General features: G+C 35.0%; 2 protein-coding genes across 2 annotated transcripts in view; one reads left to right on the top strand and one right to left on the bottom strand.

The window, feature by feature from the left end:
* Positions 1–13408, top strand: part of LOC118264314 (probable chitinase 10) — a 109527-nt gene extending 96119 nt beyond the window's left edge. Inside the window, exons 7-19 of the mRNA XM_050704865.1 lie at positions 795–976; positions 1518–1645; positions 2645–2769; positions 3809–3922; positions 4195–4397; positions 7282–7499; positions 7890–8044; positions 9299–9470; positions 9859–9975; positions 10850–10985; positions 11292–11464; positions 11809–12010; positions 12368–13408. Of these exons, the coding sequence (XP_050560822.1) occupies positions 795–976; positions 1518–1645; positions 2645–2769; positions 3809–3922; positions 4195–4397; positions 7282–7499; positions 7890–8044; positions 9299–9470; positions 9859–9975; positions 10850–10985; positions 11292–11464; positions 11809–12010; positions 12368–12582 (2140 nt within the window). The 3' untranslated portion in view covers positions 12583–13408. The remainder of the gene's footprint in view (positions 1–794; positions 977–1517; positions 1646–2644; positions 2770–3808; positions 3923–4194; positions 4398–7281; positions 7500–7889; positions 8045–9298; positions 9471–9858; positions 9976–10849; positions 10986–11291; positions 11465–11808; positions 12011–12367) is intronic.
* The window catches only part of LOC118264327 (uncharacterized), a 419163-nt gene that overhangs the window by 320627 nt on the left and 80169 nt on the right, over positions 1–18367 (bottom strand). The gene's annotated exons all lie outside the window — the stretch shown is intronic.

Raw genomic sequence — 18367 nt, 5'->3', positions numbered from 1 at the left:
TCAAAAGTGTGGTTTGAGGACAGTAATAATTATGTTTGTCCAACTACACTCGTATTTTGGTGTCCTCTTATCTTTTGACATGTCTATCAGAATCATTTGTGTGATGTGTTGTTCATAAAGCCTCGTCCCTACTAGGAACATTTGTCGAGCGACATGTGTCCCTGAAGACATCGGGCGATGTCGGGCAACGTTGGGCGACGTCAGACGAGATGTTGCCGCGACAATGTTGGAACTATTCCTTGTCGAACAGTCAACAATGTCGTGACGATGTCGTCCTACATCGCCCGATGTCTCTAGCGACACTTGTTGCCCGATAAATGTTCCTAGTAGAGACGTGGCTTAATGCTTCGCTGTCACCTTTCATGTTCTTTGTGTGAACATTTTGACTTGTTGATTGCAAAGTTTTAACAGAAATGTCAGTTTTACTTGAGTGCTTGTCAAATATGTGTTCGTTTCTTGCAATATTTCCTTTACATGTTTACGTGTGGTGTCAAAATGTTTGTTTGCGTCGAGATTGCTATTCTTTATTTATTTGGTATAAGAGCTAAGTATAGCGATACTATCTAGAATCTACATATAGATTTTATTTGATTGTCTACTGGGAATGGGTTGAATAGAATGAGCACAACTTTTCAAAGAGTAATTTATTTATTTTTCTTCTAGTAGAGAACCTTAAAAAGAACACAGCGATCTATATCCCATTTTAGGGTCTATACCGGACAAAAGGTCTGATTTTCCAAGTAAACTGTCTTTTTTGTATGCTAAAAATTAACCTAGACTATTTATTTTCCTAGCTACCTGGACTTCATCAACGTCATGGCCTACGATTTCCACGGTAAATGGGAGAGGGAGACTGGTCACAACGCCCCTCTGTACGCGCCCTCCTCAGACTCCGAATGGAGGAAGCAACTGTCTGTGGACCACGCTGCTCATCTCTGGGTCAAACTTGGTGCTCCTAAAGAAAAACTTATCATTGGTGAGTATTATTTTTATAGAAACTTTTAATAGATACATTCATATTATAATCATATTTTGCATTCTTTTTAATTTGAGACTTGATATTTTAAAGCAATCTGTAGTAGCACATACCTATCTATTTCGACTACCTCTCGAGTCAAGTGACTTTCGCAAATGTGCAACTGTTAGACTCGTGGTCGTGGCTTTGAAGCAGAGCTTATTTCAAAATTGTTGTTTTAGTACTATCCAAGATTGCGCTTGGAGTAATAATAATACTTTAAAAGAATTTAATTTTATGCTTCTACTCGTCTTTTGCTTTTAAAATACTAATACCAGATGTTTCGTTATAAAACTCTGTACCATACTAAATTATGGCACCTATAGTACAAAGACGAAATATTCTACGCCAAAGTTAAACTTACAAAGCCACTTACACTAAACATCTTAAACAAAATTCCGCTAATCCTAATCACTCTAACTATGCCATGTTACTGCCTCGAAAATCTCAAATTCTCAAGACAAGTAAACTTGAATATTTTGATGACTGACATCATTTTCAGGTATGCCAACATACGGACGAACGTTCACCCTCTCAAACCCTAATAACTTCAAGGTGAATTCTCCCGCGAGTGGTGGGGGGAAAGCTGGAGAGTACACAAAGGAAGGAGGTTTCCTCGCCTATTATGAGGTACTGTTTATATTGTAATTATTAAAAAATATTGCCCCCAAGTTTAAAGTGATTTGTGTGTGCCTGTTTAGATGTTTATATGAGAGAATAATGAATGATGAATGAATTATTGTTTTAATTTTTATCTGGTAGTTTAATTAGGAATATCTGGGATACTTTGTTTTGTTAAGAAATGAAAACCTTAATATTAGTTTGTTGATTTTAAATATGATGTTACGTCACAGAGGTAACACTGACTCAGTGATCTCCTACTAGCAAAACGTTAATTCAGTTTATCTATTTTAGTTTTCTTATTTCGATGAAAATAATGTGTCTACACTTTTCTTCATTCTCTAAGTAGATTTTTAATTTTCATAATTCCCTATTTTGTGAGTGTTACAAACTGAGCAGATTTATCATCGCGAATAAAGATTAAAATGATATTGTACAGAATTTGTAGGTCTGTGTTATTGTTTCATTAGTTAATGGGTTTCAGTGAGATTTTGTGCAAATGTTATGAAATGGGAATGATCGTTTAATACTTGATTGTTTTACGCTTTCGTCTTGAGAATTGAGTGGATGGGTTACACGTTTAGCGTGCAGAGTAATTATTTATTTTATGTTGTTCTATTTTGGAGTCTCATGACTTAGAATTCTTCTCGTAGTTAGGAAAAGACTAGTCCCGTATTATTATGAGCAATCAAAAAATATGATAAATGTGAATATATTTTTACAGCCAACTCCAATAACTTACCTATATCAGAATCTGTAGATTTGCTTACTAGAGATACAATTTTGACACATTTTGTGGAGCTTATGTCAAACTTGTATCTGTAGTAAGCAAATCTACAGATAAATAGGTTATTGAAATTGGCCATTAGTACATCTCAGTCCATTCTTTGGCAACAAGAACAAAAGTTTTGTCAGAATATTTAGAAAGCAATCCTTCCAAGTTACAACATTGTTCTTTGAAAACACATGTTTTATGAATATAGTGAACTTAAAGCAAAAATTCCACAGGTGTGCGACATATTGAGAAACGGTGGTACCTACGTTTGGGATGATGAAATGAAGGTGCCTTACGCCATCAACGGAGATCAATGGGTTGGCTTCGACGATGAGAAATCCATCAGGAACAAAATGAGGTAACATTCTTTGGGATATTTTATGTTTTTGTGAAACTTTTAGCGAAAAGAGTACTGCTCGTATTTATTTTGATTTCATGGTTTTTGAACAACACAAGGATTTTCTCCTGTGTCGTGGGTGCGTTTACAAACATATAAGTTTACATACACATGACTTATCGAAACAACAATTTGTGGATCACACAAAGAGTTGCTTCGTGCGGGAATCGAACACGCTACACGTTACGCGGTAGCCGGTTGCCCAGCCACCGCGCCAACCGTGCAGTCAGTCAAAAATGTATCCAATTTAGGCAAAGAGATTCCACTTTTTATATTAGTAACTAGCTTCTGCCAGCGGGTTCGCCCCCGTTTCCGTGCCATTTTAATATGCAAAGTCGTTTTCATAGTCCCTCTAAAATTTTTCTAATTTGTTATATTACGCTTTTTGTTCGTGCTATCCATCTCTATCAGCTGTCGTGTCGACATTTGCTTCCTTCTTCGCGGTATCGCTTCCACCACATCCATCATCACACCCTTGGTTGCCTTTACAAGTACATTCTTATTTCCGTAAACAAAAATTTGTACGGCTACAGTTTTTTTCTCAAGGTCCTTTTTTAATATTGCTTTTAATTTTTTTTTCAGTATTCCTATATTTTTATAGGTACATAGGCAACATACATAGATACATTTTGATTATATAGGTATTTAAAAACACGATTTAGTCACAATATATTAGTGTAAAATAAGCCTTGTACCATTCATATCCTTAAGTAACTTAGACCGTTTTCATCAACTATCTCTAAACAATTTCTTAACAAAAAATTACTTACCGTGATGGAGCACCTATGTGTATTGTGTAACCCCTTACTTGTACCGTAACCTATACTACAGGCATTAGTCACCTAAACACGAAATAGCTGACCAATATAGGGTCATTTTCTTACAATATCTATTTGTCCTAAATTGAACATTAGTAACTCTTCTTATTCAGATGCAGATTTCTTTTCATGCAGATTACTTCTTATGCATATTTTACTTACAACATAATATTTGTTCGCAGATGGATCAAAGACAATGGTTTTGGTGGCGCCATGGTGTGGACTGTGGACATGGACGACTTCAGCGGAAGCGTGTGTGGTGGTGATGTCAAATACCCCCTGATCGGAGCTATGAGGTAAACAAATATAATTTAACCTTTTAAACAATACACTCGTAACAAAGGTAATGACAGGAATTTTGTATTGCACATGCATTTACTGTGAACTAATTTTAATTAGGCTTTGAATCAATTTCCAATAACAATTTAACGTTTTAAAACCGGTATTTGAAAATATGCTTGTTTTTATGTGAACAGACTTGACTTGACTAAGAACCTTTTTTATTCATCTTTTCCATTGACTTCATTTTTAATATCAACAGCTTCTAAATATTATCCATCTATTACAGAGAGGAACTCCGCGGCATATCTCGTGGTAAGGACGCCCAAGACGTTGACTGGGCATCAGTCGCCTCCAGTGCTCTCGTCGAAGTCACTGAGAAACCTGAACCAATCAAGATCAGCCTCTCCGATGTCCTCAAGAGGGTCAAGAAGCCTGTCAAGAATGTTATCATCAAGAACAACAACAACAATGCCGTTATTGACAAGAACAGTAAGTCTCATCTTTCAAAGTCAAAGTCAAATCATTTATTATAATTAAACCATACTTTTACTTCTGAAATGGCAACAAATAAAGAATTAAATCGTCCGTCAGTAAAACTAGGTGCTTTTAGTTACTTACTTTGTTGCCACAAAGAGGCAAGTTTCAAAGACGAAGAAGTTTTAAGCATATAAAGCAGATTTTTGTTTGTTGCATGCACAAATTTAACTCCACAATATATTACGTAAAAATCGTATAATATGTAGCTGAAATTGACTTTACTGGTTTATATACCAGTAAATAGAAAATTATGGTCAATTCAAAAATTTCGTAATTGCAATTAAAACCAACATCTTTGTATACCGGAACTACCATCCACGATACCAATCCAAAAACGCGTTTCCTATATAATTTTGTCAAAAATTATTTAATAACATGTTAAAACACTTTCACAACACGTTGATAATTGATGCCATTTACCGAACCCACAATAGTTGGCCATAATTTTACTTTAAATAGTTGAACTTTCTAAAATTCTTCACTTTAATTCTCTGTCATCCGATATTTTGATTGGTGTTATGTCATTTGATTGGCGCTTAATTATCTTGACTTAGATCAAAGCATAGGTATATTTACGTCATACGAAGATATTATTTTCTGAGTTAAATGTAAAAGGAATTTTCCACCTTAAAGGTGTCGGTATAATTTTGGTGCATTTAACTGCCCACCCACGACTCTATAAATGACTCCTAAGCTTATTCTTTTCCTGAGCTAGAGACTCCCTAACTGATTTACCGCTCCGGCTCCGCTCCGCCTCGAAAAGCAAAAGTAGGATCGGGGTGGTTTTTAGTCTACTAGAGTCTGACTCTCGCCTCGCCCAAGGCGGGAGAAGTTTTGAAGTTGGATGACTTTCCACCCTCAAAAAAAAAATACCTATTCTTTTGGAAAATACTCACCATAATGTTGTCTAATGTGTCAAATACAGACGGTTAAAATTTAAAGTATTATTCAGATTCAATAGCAAGAAACATAAGAATCATTCCCAATAACTTCAAAGCGTACAAACTTGGGATTTCGTTTAGCAAAACTCTTTTAAGAACGTCAAGCGCAAAGATTCCATGTAAACATGTTTGGAAAATTCCATTTTGTACCGTCAGGAAAAATAAACAATGTCTGGTAGCAAATGGCAGATATTTTTGAGTCTTTAACGCTTCACTTGGCACCTGTATCGACAGTTCCCGGTTGGAGTTCCCCAAGAAATATGTTGAGAATTTTAAGAGACGGTTCTTTAGTATTGAGCTGGTGTTGTGTCATATAACCCTGATAGGAAGAACCACGAGAAAAAATGTGTTTTAAGAAAAGTTAAAATCGTAACATAGTTTCTACACCTTTGGTGTTTTTGGTAACATAGTTATATGTTGCACACTAAGTTTTAATTCATACGAAGAAAAAAATGAAAGTAAAATTAGTACCAACTTCCTACGTAAAGTAAATAAAATCTTAAAATTAAATTATAGCCAGATTTAGCAAGTATTGTGCTTCTTAACTTTCATTAGCAAATATTCTCACTTGAAATCTCAAGCACTAGGAACAAAAACATCAGAAAGTGTATTTGACACTAAAAGCTCGACATTCCGCGGAGTACCGCAAGGGTCACTCTTAGGCCCACTGTTGTTGCCAAGAATGGCTTAGGAAAGTCGACAATTCGTGACATAGTTGCTAAAAGTTTGAAACATCGAATGCTTTTACGTTCAAGTACTATAAAGGACCAAAGACTTAAGACCTGTGAAAATGTGTCTGCAGATACTTTTGTGGTACATTTTCGAGTGTTAGGGAGGGCAAGGGTAGACCAAGTTAAATTGGTAACGTGGTCTAAATGGGGTTTGTGATTTAATGCCGTCAAGTTTATGACATTGCCAACCGACATCTTAACAAGTAGGTTGGAGTTTTACGGCCTCTGAAGTGGAGAGATTGTAATAAATAACATATTTTCAATGTAAAGCATTATGTTATACTTCCTTAAGTATTTTTGTGGAAGGAAACTTTCTATTTGGGACACGAAATGTGGGTTTCAAGTGGTTTTCAGATACAGATTTCTTAGTATAAAACTCGAAACTGTTTTCGCATGAAATATTCTTTGTATAATAACATGTTTTATTCTATAGAGATGCATTTATCTAGTTGTATTTTTAGTTAGTAAGTGGAAAAGATTTTAAACTGAGAATAAAGAAATATATTCCCAATTATATTTAGCTAGACCCTGACTTGCAGTAATGTCAATGCTATTAAAATAAACAATGAAAACCCCATTATTTAGCTTTCTATTATACTAAATTAAAAATCAAAATCTACTTTCCATAATTGATGAGAGATTGATTACTTGCCCGTGAGTGATGGACGCAAATTTTATTAAAAAACCTAATGAATACCAAATTGCATTATGATAGTCGTAGCAGATTTCTAACTAATAACTCGATTTATGAGCGGAGTCAGACCATTCTAAAGCGAATTAGTGATTTTAGAAAAAGATTTTAAGCGTATGATGAATGGATGTTATAATCTAATGTGATTTTAAAATTTTAAAAGTATTTTCAACTTAATAATGATTTATTATTTCAAGTTATTTAAAAAAGGGTTAATAATTTTACTAAATTATGTGTCTAATGTCCGAATACTCAAACGCTACTCAATTTTAAGACGCTCTCAAAACTAGTTATGTCCCTATCAATTCTTTATAAAATAACAGAGATAAGCACGATAATATTTAAGTACAACTTAAAATTGAGTAGCTTTTCAGTATTCGGGCGTAATTTTGATACCTAAAAACAAGTTATAGGGCGTTAAGAAGAAAATGAAAATGAAGTACTTAAAAACAATTTTGTATTTCTTTTACCAGGACGTGAGCCCCAGATCCTCTGCTATCTGACCTCTTGGTCTTCGAAGAGACCGTCTGCTGGTCGTTTCCTACCAGAAAACGTGGACCCTACCCTCTGCACCCACATCATCTATGCCTTCGCCACCCTCAAGGACCACAAACTGACTGAAGGAGATGAGAAGGACGCAGAAATGTACGACAAAGTTGTCGCTTTGAGAGAAAAGAACCCAAATCTGAAGGTAAGTTTCTTAGAAGATAGTCAAGTTCTGTTATATATATTCCTTTAAATGTGCTAATCCACGATAGCATAGGAATTTAAAGTGTGTGCAGTTTTAAAACACTTGAAATAATCTTTGAAAATGGTAATGGTAGTAGTAGCAGTAATACACCGCGGATTACCCTTCTCCGTGTTTTCCAGACTGCTTATGTCCATCTAAAGGTTGTCTGTAAGAGATTGGTTTTTTAGTGTTAATATAGCTCACTATATTGTTAATATTTCAAAGTCCTTTGTATTTTTATATGGTGTACAATAAAGAATTCTAAAATAGCGCAACACATCTTAATTATCATTAATAGCGTAACACACTACCAAAGTTGCAATGTTTGTTACAATGTTTATTCTCTTCTAGATCCTCCTCGCTATCGGTGGCTGGGCGTTCGGCTCCACACCCTTCAAAGAATTGACATCGAACGTGTTCCGTATGAACCAGTTCGTGTACGAAGCTATTGAGTTCCTCAGAGACTACCAGTTCAACGGTCTGGATGTAGACTGGGAGTATCCCAGGTAAGAAACATCACTACATAGTATAAAACAAAGTCGCTTTCTATGTCGCTATTTCCCTTTGTATGCTTAAATCTTTAAAACTACGCAACGGATTTTGATACGGTTTTTTTTATAGATAGAGTGATTCAAGAGTGTATAAAACATGCATAATATATATCAGCATCGCACCCATGCGAAGCTGGGACGGGTTACTAGTAGAACATAAGCATAGAAAGAGTCAATTTTAATTAGAAATAATTTTGACAGAACAATAAACTTCCCTTTGCTGTCGAATATAAAACTTTGGTTCAAGTTTACTCATATTTCTACTGAACAATTAAGCAAGCAGCACATCTGTTTGATCATAATCTTATGCTAAAATTACAAAACATGCCAGAACACAGTCCAAAATATACCTAAAGGCGTTTGTTTTAAAACATCAATCTTATCATTACATAATTGATTTTAAAACTTCTTACTTAACTCAAGAACGAACCTTCACACCATTATTTCATTAAGAAATTATAAATCTTATATAACAATGTTACTTTATCATTATCAATTGGATATAATTCCAAAGTTTCGTCAAAATTAAGAATAGATTAAGAAATTGTTTGGCCAAGGTTTTTGTCAAATGTTTGTTAATGTGCGTGACACAATGTTTGTGAACTATGTTGGTTGTATGTTGGTGGTATCGTAACCTTAGTTGCTTATTAAACAAGCTACTTATATTTGATTAATATGCAAGACCTTGGTTGCCAAACAACGTATAAATAAATATTTACTATGTCAAACGCTTGTAGGATAACATTGGTTTTTCTAAAACTACTAAGTTTTTAGCTATCTTGTCCTCAATAACACACAATGCATAATATTGTCATCAGGCTTTTTAGTTTTATTTTAATATATATAAAATTCTTGTGTCACAGTTCGTTGCCATACTCCTCCGAAGCGGCTTGACCGATTTTGATGATTTTTGTGCTTATCCGGTATCTATGAGAATCGGCCAACATTTATTTTTCATCCTCATTTTTTCCGCGGACGAAGTCGCGGGCATAGTTTTTATATATTATTAGAACTTAGATAGCGTCATACTGGATTTTTAGCGGATGTATTTACGAAACATAATTAATTTTATATGCACATCACAATTATACATTAGACAACAATTTTTCGATCACACAAAACATATTTCTTGCTTGACACGACCCATTGTGTCCGTACAGTCTAATTGTCTTAGTTCTAAGTTTAAATATAAACTATCAAAAATTTCAGAGGAGCTGACGACCGCGCAGCATTCGTTTCCCTGCTCAAGGAACTTCGATTGGCCTTCGAAGGTGAAGCCAAGACGTCTGGACAGCCAAGACTGCTCCTGTCTGCTGCTGTACCAGCGTCCTTTGAAGCGATCGCTGCTGGATACGACGTGCCTGAGATTTCTAAATACCTGGTAAGCTGTTTGACTGATTGTATGTCTGTTTGTGTTTAATAGCGCCTGTGGTTTGAGGTTTAGCAATACTTCTTGAGTAGTAAAGGTTGATGCTGATGATGACTTCGGCATTGATTGAATTATTTTATTAAGAAATATTTTATCGTAGTATGATTCTTATTAGCAGATTCAAATATAATTAATAGTCCAGATTAATTATATTTGAATCTCCAATCGAAATGGGTTAGATTCATTAAAAAAATTAACTAACAATCAAGAAAATTTGAGCCAATATTAACATTAATTGGCGATGTTATCTCATTATACTCATGATTCATAATTACGATAAATGAAGATAGAAGAATCTAAACTTAAGTTTAACCTAAAGTTGTATAAAATATCTTTAAAGGACTACATCAACGTGATGACCTACGATTTCCATGGACAATGGGAACGCCAAGTTGGACACAACAGTCCTCTCTTCCCTCTTGAGAGTGCCACCAGCTACCAGAAGAAACTGACAGTCGTAAGTATAATTAGTTTATTTTTTCTTTTATTTACTTGGTAAAATAAGTACCTATACGTATTACTTCGGAGCTGCGGACTACCTAGCGGGTTTACCGGGGCTCCGGCTCGAAAAGCAAGAGAAGGGGGTGGTTTTTAGTCAGTAAGAGTCTGACACTCCCTCTCGCCTCGCCCAAGGCGGGAGAAGTCATTGGATGATTTTCCCCCTCAAAACAAAAAAACGTATTACTTGATATTGGTATTGGTTATATGTAGATAAAACAAAAATAAGAAACAAACAGAAAAGATAAGAAAATATTTAATCAGTAGCCTCATCAGGTCCTGGTAGAGGCTTTTGGCTATGAGACCATTAGCAGCTATCGTATTGTAATTTATTAGCGGAAAATTCCGTGTTTCATTTTCCAATTAAAATACGCAGATTATACTTTGGTTCGTAATTTAAAATAATATTTGTATAGGATTGTCTAAACGAGGCTCAATCAAAGAGGGTACACGTGGTCTTACTAATTTTGTTGGTCCTTTTTCGGGTGAAAGGACCAAAAGTCTTTTGTTATTGCTTTTTAATTTTTGTCTGTCTGCAATGTTGATTCAGTATATAGAGACGCCTTAGCAATGGAATCGGTACTACTGAACAAGGTTTTTTTTCAGTCACTTCTTTAATATTTGCTGACATAACCTAATATGAATATTAGGTGCTATACACAGAAATGTATAGAAGTACTTAACATGGCCATCAAATTTTGTAATACAGAGGGCAAAAAAACACATTATTATAATTCTGAATCATTTGATCATCTATAGCTGCGCAGCCTAGGGAGACATAATAAAAAGTTTGATATTATGTAGTGATTACATTTTGTCATTTTGTCCTCCAGGACTACTCAGCCCGCGAATGGGTGCGACAGGGTGCTCCTAAAGAGAAGCTGATGATTGGTATGCCCACATACGGCAGGTCATTCACCTTGATCAACGACACACAGTTTGACATCGGAGCTCCTGCTTCTGGCGGTGGTAAGTTCCAAATATTATCATCATCATCATCAGTACATGACGATTAGCTAAATTTTATAAAATAATAATAACAATTTAAATATATATAGAATATCTTACTAACTTGTCTTACTTTTATTTTGTTGACTTTAAAGTTATGAGTTCAATTCGAAAGCCAATTTTTTTCACCCTATTCGATTCTGAACTCATTCTTTCTTTCATCAGATTGTTGAAGTACCGTACCTAAAAAACTATTAGCTCTATAAACTAAACTTTTTTCTTTATTATCTACTTCTTCATCAACCAATTTTCTTGCTCCCACATCAGGTGCTGCCGGTCGCTTCACGAACGAGGCTGGTTTCATGTCCTACTACGAAATCTGCGAGTTCCTTCGTGAGGACAACACTACTCTTGTTTGGGACAACGAACAGATGGTGCCCTTCGCGTACAGAGATGACCAGTGGGTCGGTTTCGATGATGAGAGATCGCTGAAGACTAAGGTAATTATAGCCATTCAATTGATACTTTTACCTTCAAACGAAAATAATTATCAACTTTTGCCTATGCTTTTAACGTTCTTAAGTTATCGTTGTTAAGGAAATGTGCCTTTTTCTTCTATTTATTTTTATAAGTCATTATCATACTTTGTGTCACTATGATGCAATATTTATATTCATTTGTTTACCGTTAATGTGTTCTACACCAATCAGTTTATTAGATTCATTATTTTTAGGTTCACTTTTATTCTTTAACTCTTCAGCCTATAACTATCCCTATGCTTGACAAAGATCTGCTTGTCAATGTTGATATAGTAACTAACAAAGTGTTTTATCTTAAATTCCAGATGGCTTGGCTGAAGGAAGAAGGATTCGGTGGTATTATGGTCTGGTCCGTAGACATGGATGACTTCAGAGGATCCTGTGGTACCGGCAAATATCCTCTCATCACCGCCATGAAGCAAGAGCTTGGAGACTACAAAGTCAGATTAGAATACGATGGACCTTACGAATCCTCCAACCCCAATGGACAGTACACTACTAAAGATCGTAAGTAGATTTTGATTGGAATAAATCGCTTTTAGTACATTCCAGTTACAGCTACCTAATTAGTGGTTTTTATTGTCGAAATGAATCTTCTTTTAAAAGCTTTGTCCGTGTGAGAAGAGGTATTTGGTCAGCAGTTGCCACTTATAGGCTGTTTGACGTGATTGTCTAAATATATTATAATCATGCTTAAACTGATAGAAAAGGGACTTTACTAATAGTAAGACCGCTGTGGATTTAAATAATAGAAAATGGGTATTATATTACATTATCTGGGTACAATTATGCTTACCTACAAAAGAAAAACAGTGTAAAAATTTAGTGATAATAAAACATTAACCAATTCAACAATATTTACAGCTAACGAAGTAGTATGCGAAGAAGAAGACGGCCACATCTCCTACCACCCTGACAAGGCAGACTGCACCATGTACTACATGTGTGAAGGAGAGAGGAAGCACCACATGCCCTGTCCACAGAACTTGGTCTTCAACTACAATGAAAACGTCTGTGATTGGCCAGAAAACGTCGAAGGATGCACCCATCACACACAAGCCCCCGCCGCAAAACGATAATTAAGAATTTTCAAATAAATAGCAATAAAACATCCATCCACACTTAAAGTAACAACTATAAAATTTTGTTGACATTATTTAGTTAATATTCGGTGTTTTTAGGTCCTGTCTCTAGCTATGTAAATCGCAATAATTTTATAAATACATAGTGTTCAAAATTAGGTTTATCTAGACGTGACGTACTAACTTATATTTCGAGAATTCTTTAACTTCTAATGGTGTGTTAGGTTTTTTACGAAAATCGAATTTATTGTAAGGGTATTGTGCGCCATTTTTAGTTGTGCCACCGAAATTGCGTATGAAGACAGAAAATATGGGCCGAAAATTTGGCATTTTATTCCGAACGAAACTATTATCAGCCTTAGTAATTAAATCATAGAAATGAAATTCGATAGCTGCAAAATTTATTGAAGAATGTATGGAAGTAAAATCTGGATTATTTCCATACATTTCTTCATTAAAAAGGTTTTTATCTTCGTAAAATGATGGAACACCACCAATACTATTAGTGACTGTATTTCATTATATTATTTATTGGCGATTGTTGGCTTCATGGATAGTGGATGAAAGGAATTGTGTGATAAACAAACTGTAAATTTCTTTAACATTATTATTGAATACTTCTTAGCTATATCTATTGTTAAATTATATTTCTTAGACTAGTTATTTACGCTCCCAAAGGTACATAATTGCATGTTTCCATGAAGATGGCTCGATGCTTCAGGTTTTATTCTCTCTTCTTTTTTTCTAGTCTTTTGACTGAAACATGATTTTAAAACTATTTTATGCTTACTTTACAAAACCCACCTTTTAATTTAAATGACTGGTAAAAAGACTTTTGCATTGCGTATTGTTTTCTCACTTGAAAAGAATGCACAAAAACATTCTCTAAAACTAGTGTTGTGATAAAAGAGCAATTTTCTTCAAAATTTATGAAACACAGCACCAATCAATGTTTTTACCATTATAAAGAAAATAAACAAAAAAATAATATACAATTATCCTCATAATAAAATTGTAACCACATAAAAACTATCGTTCAATTACTCCAAGAGAGAAATGGAAACAAATCAATATTATGTATCTTTAGGATTGTATCAATGTAATATTAATATTAATAATAAGTAGCAAACCGAAGCTTTTTGTACTATTGATAATAATACGAAATACTCAAAAAACAGCTGTTACACTGCCTGACACTGCCTGAAAAATCGGGCAACAAAATAATACTGACATAAAAATAATGTCGGTAACAAAATCGGGTTAGATCCTGAGTTTTATAATAATTATTATAGTTAGTTATGTGATTAAGCTTGTAAATATTGTATTTAGATACAAAAAGAGATGTAAGAGTATTATTATAATTTTTTTTAAAAAACATGATGTTTTTATTATTTTCCTAGAGAATCCAAATTTGTGAGAAATTCTATACATAACTGTAAATAGTCATCTGGTGATTGACAATTACACCAGGAAACAAAACACCAGTTAAAATCCATTCCGTTTTGTGTTCTCTAACTTAATTCCCATTTACTTTTTCTTTATGGATCACGCCGGTAAACGAGCCGACATATCACCTGATGGTAAGCAATCCCTGCCGCCCATGGACACTTGAAACACCAGAGGCGTTACAAGTGCGTTGCCGGCCTTATGGGGTTAGGAATTTAAGGGTTGTTGGAGAATCGGGGATCGGGAAGATTGGGAAAGGGTATAATTGGGCCTCCGGTAACCTCACTCACACAACGCAAGCGTTGTTTCACGTCGGTTTTCGGAGAGCAAGAGCCGGCCCATTCGTGCCGAAGCATGGCTTTCCCACACTTGATATAAGATGAGTAGTTCGCATTGTACTAGGTACCTTTAGCCGAGTGCCTAAAGGTATTTTGTATATTGGAATGTATTATAAAAGAATTCTTGCAACGTACTCCTTTACAGTTACACATGAGAATACAGTCGTATAATCCGGTGCGAGGTGCAGAACTAGTTTAAATTCAGATTGTGTGCGATGCCCGTACAATTTTAGGTACAATCACACAACTTACGGGTAACCAATGAGCATTTTTTTTGTCGTTACATAAAAAAGGCATTTTGCAAAAAAAAATTCCTATGTTTTGCTGGAGTAATAAACATGGGAGACTAAAGAGGATGCTGATCTTTCAAGATAGAAGACGTAATTCAAAGAAAAGAAAAACTTACTATCTGCAACATTTCTATAAATTTTCTGCTATTGATGGTTTCAGCAGAAATATTAAAGCATCCTATTAATTTTATGGCTTTCTCTTCTCAGTTGTTCTCTTTATAACCGAAGGTCGTGTTTAGTCTGGTACACGTGTCACTTAATTTACGATCCTTCCTCCAAGCGCCCCTGTCTTCTGTGGTCTTTATAGCTTGTAAAACTGTCAGGCAGGTGCGGTTTTTTTCAGCATATAACCAACGAGTTAATGAATGGCCATGAAATATTTTCCCGTTAACCTGACCAACAACCACCAGCTTTTTTATGGCTTATCGGGTCATTAAAAATGTGGTTACATGAATGACGAGCAAGAGATATCCTTTCCTAGAACGTGTCATTATTTATGTAAGAAACCCGTAAAATTAAACGAGTCGAAAATATGACTACATAGTAGTCCAAATAACATGTCGATAGTACAACATCCAGTGCAGATGTGAACTGCAAACAGCACACGGAATCAGATATTAGGCTTTTACAACATATTTATGTCTGAGACTTCGTAGAGAGGCACGATCTTGTTATTTTCTATACAATATGTAAGCAATGTCTGGAATCCGTTTGATTTTGAAGACATTATTTTTTATTTCACACAGAGTCCGGAATAGTGTCTAACTCTCGCCAATGGGCTTGAGCCTTTTTACTCGAAACTCATTATGAAAAAGGGGTATTTTATTGTATGCGCGAAAATCGAACCACAAAGCTTCCTTAAGCCCTTAGAAGGCCTGACTTTGAGCTATATTAAGACTAAATGGTCCTTTATCAAAACTATAAATTTTAAAGCTAATCACCTCCAACATATGCAGTCCTATATCTTTATTACAACTTTCGTGAGGCATACTAAATAAATAATTACGTTATCGGCTTACTTATGTAACTGTTTGACAAGGAACTCGATTAGTTTCAAGCCATTCTAGACGCTCATATTCATGAGTAGATCTTTTCTCCATTAATAATTTACGTGAGTTAACTATGATTTTAAGTGAATTTAGTATGTCTCACGATAGTTATTATAAAAATAAACATTTTTTTCGAAAAACCACAACCAATTCACGACTCAATCTATCATTGCAACTAAAAGTACGATTTGAATTTCAATCCAGCCAAAAGATTGCTATCACAACCGTCTGGATAGGTGCTCCGTACCATCTGATAACTTCAGCTGAAATGGACGCGAATCGAAATTGAGTCCGGTAAAACTTTTGATCGAAAACTTAACGCTTCTCGCGAAGAGAGTGAAGTTACAAAATGAATTTAGTAGTTTATCGTCACTAGGTAGGTACACTGGGTTTTAGTTGTTGGGCGTGAAGAGAGAGCCTTTTGTTTTAGAAAAAGTGAGTGCAGGTTTTATACATGGGGCTCCGGCTCGAAAAGCAAGAGTGGGAATGGGGTGGTTTTTAGTGAGTAAACTTCTGACACACCCTCTTGCTCAAGGCGGGGAAAACATTGCATGATTTTCCCTCTTAAAAAAAACAATTTATACATCAATGGTGCTAAGTAATCTAGAATCTAGATCTAGACTAATAAATAAAATTCGAGTGTCTGTTTTTAATTTAGAAATAATCGCTTTTTACTAAATGCATAAACATGAATATACATACGATACATACACCAAAATAATATTTTTCCCAACTGTTATTTGTCTGTTGGTCTGTTTATCTGTCTGTTTGTTTGTTTTCCCTAATCTCAGAAATGGCTGGACCGATTTCGAAGGGGCTTATATTGGCAGGTGCTCATGGGAGTAACTTAGGTTACTTCTATTTGTAACAAAATCCGTCTATACCCACGCCGGCAAAGCCGCGGACATCAGCTAGTTGTATGGAATAATAAAGTTGTATAATTAAAAAGAGTTGTTATGAACAAAATGTGAGTTTATGATGCGAAACAAAATGAAATAGTTCAGCGATGCTTGTTTACGGTTTTATTATAACCAACGGTAAGCTGCGTACTCGTATTGCTTTTATAATTAAATCAACATCATAATAATATAAAATTACAACTTTTATGTTGTGGTAGACTACTCATAGTAATATTATACGAGTAGGAGTCGAAATCGATACACGATACTAACGTACTTCGGCGAAAACCATATTTATTTTATAATCAATTAAATTAAAATTATTATATCCATACATTAGGTAAGTGTGGGATAAAAACGACGTGAAACAACTAGCGTTGTTTTGTTGTGTGAGTGAGGTTACCGGAGGCTCAACTCCCCTTCCCAATTTTTCCAAACCCCAATTCCCCACCATCACTTAAATTCTTAACACCTAAAAGGCCGGTAATGTACTTGTAACGCCTCTAGTGTTTCGGGTATCTGTCGGGTAATTGTTTACCACCAGTTGACCCGTCTGTTTGTTTAGCGGCTTATACCATAAAAAACATTTTAGAATAAAAGCACATACATACTTATGTAAAAATCCAGTAATGCCCGACACAGGAATCAAACCTGAGACCTCTTATTTAATCTCACTTGCGATTATTCAACGATTATGAAGCCAAAAGATAAGGAAATTAAGTAACGATATATTATACTTTAATAGCTCTTGCTGTTTATGTAAAAACTATATAAAAGTTATAATTGCATATCGGCATTACGATATTTCCGATATAATAATATTTTATGAGACCACGGGTTAATAACTAATGCTTTATTCTGTCGATGTCTTCAACGCTTTGGAACAATACTTTCATGATATTTATGCAATGCAACGTCACGCCTTTTTTCCACGACGGGGTAGGCAGAGGTGCACATTACGCCACTGTAAAATATACACCCACCTTTCATTATTTGTGCTTTATGTACCATGTATGTGGGGGAGTGTCTATTGCCATATACTAGGCACAATTCCAAACTCTGTGCTACTGCCGAAGAATTTTCGAAAAACCGAAAATAACCCAGTAATACTTTCCCCAACCCGGAAATTGACCCGAGACCCCTTGTCAGAGTCACACTTGCGACCGCTCGACCAACGGGGCAGTAATATGGAGAACAAAGGAGCCATGCTTGCTTAAGGTAAACTGGTGATTACGAACCTTTTTTAATGTTATTATTGAAATTATAAATCCAGGCTTCTCATATTTAAGAGACGGTTTTCCCTGCTTAAGAAATGGGTAGTTTAACCTCTGCCTGGGCCATCGCAATATTTTCTTTCATATCTCATACCATAATATCTGTCATCCTAATAGTTTTAAGAATTGTGAAATTTATATAATAGTGGAAAGTAAGAGAGAATAAAAGTAAATAAATCGTACATCATGACGTTAATACCTATCTTTACACTATTCCTAGACATACCTAATAGATAGCAATTTCGTTTAGTGTACGATTATTGAAATTTATTACTTATAGGAATTATATAAAATATTCTATTATTTTCATATCGCTAGAGAGAAAGCTCAGGATTATACTGCAGTGAAATTATTTAATTTTAGAACTAGCCGTTACTCGCGACTTCGTCCACGTAGCTTAGTGCTTCTGACCGCTCAGACCAAGTTTTTTATTTAAGTAACTCTAAAATATTTTTTTTTTCTAAAATAAAAGTAGCTCTTTAGTTA

Source organism: Spodoptera frugiperda, chromosome 26 (assembly GCF_023101765.2).
Source record: "Spodoptera frugiperda isolate SF20-4 chromosome 26, AGI-APGP_CSIRO_Sfru_2.0, whole genome shotgun sequence".
In the NCBI taxonomy this organism is placed as follows: Eukaryota; Metazoa; Arthropoda; class Insecta; order Lepidoptera; family Noctuidae; genus Spodoptera; species Spodoptera frugiperda.
Note: the sequence above shows the minus strand (reverse complement) of the source record. Positions and strands in the feature narration are given on the sequence as shown.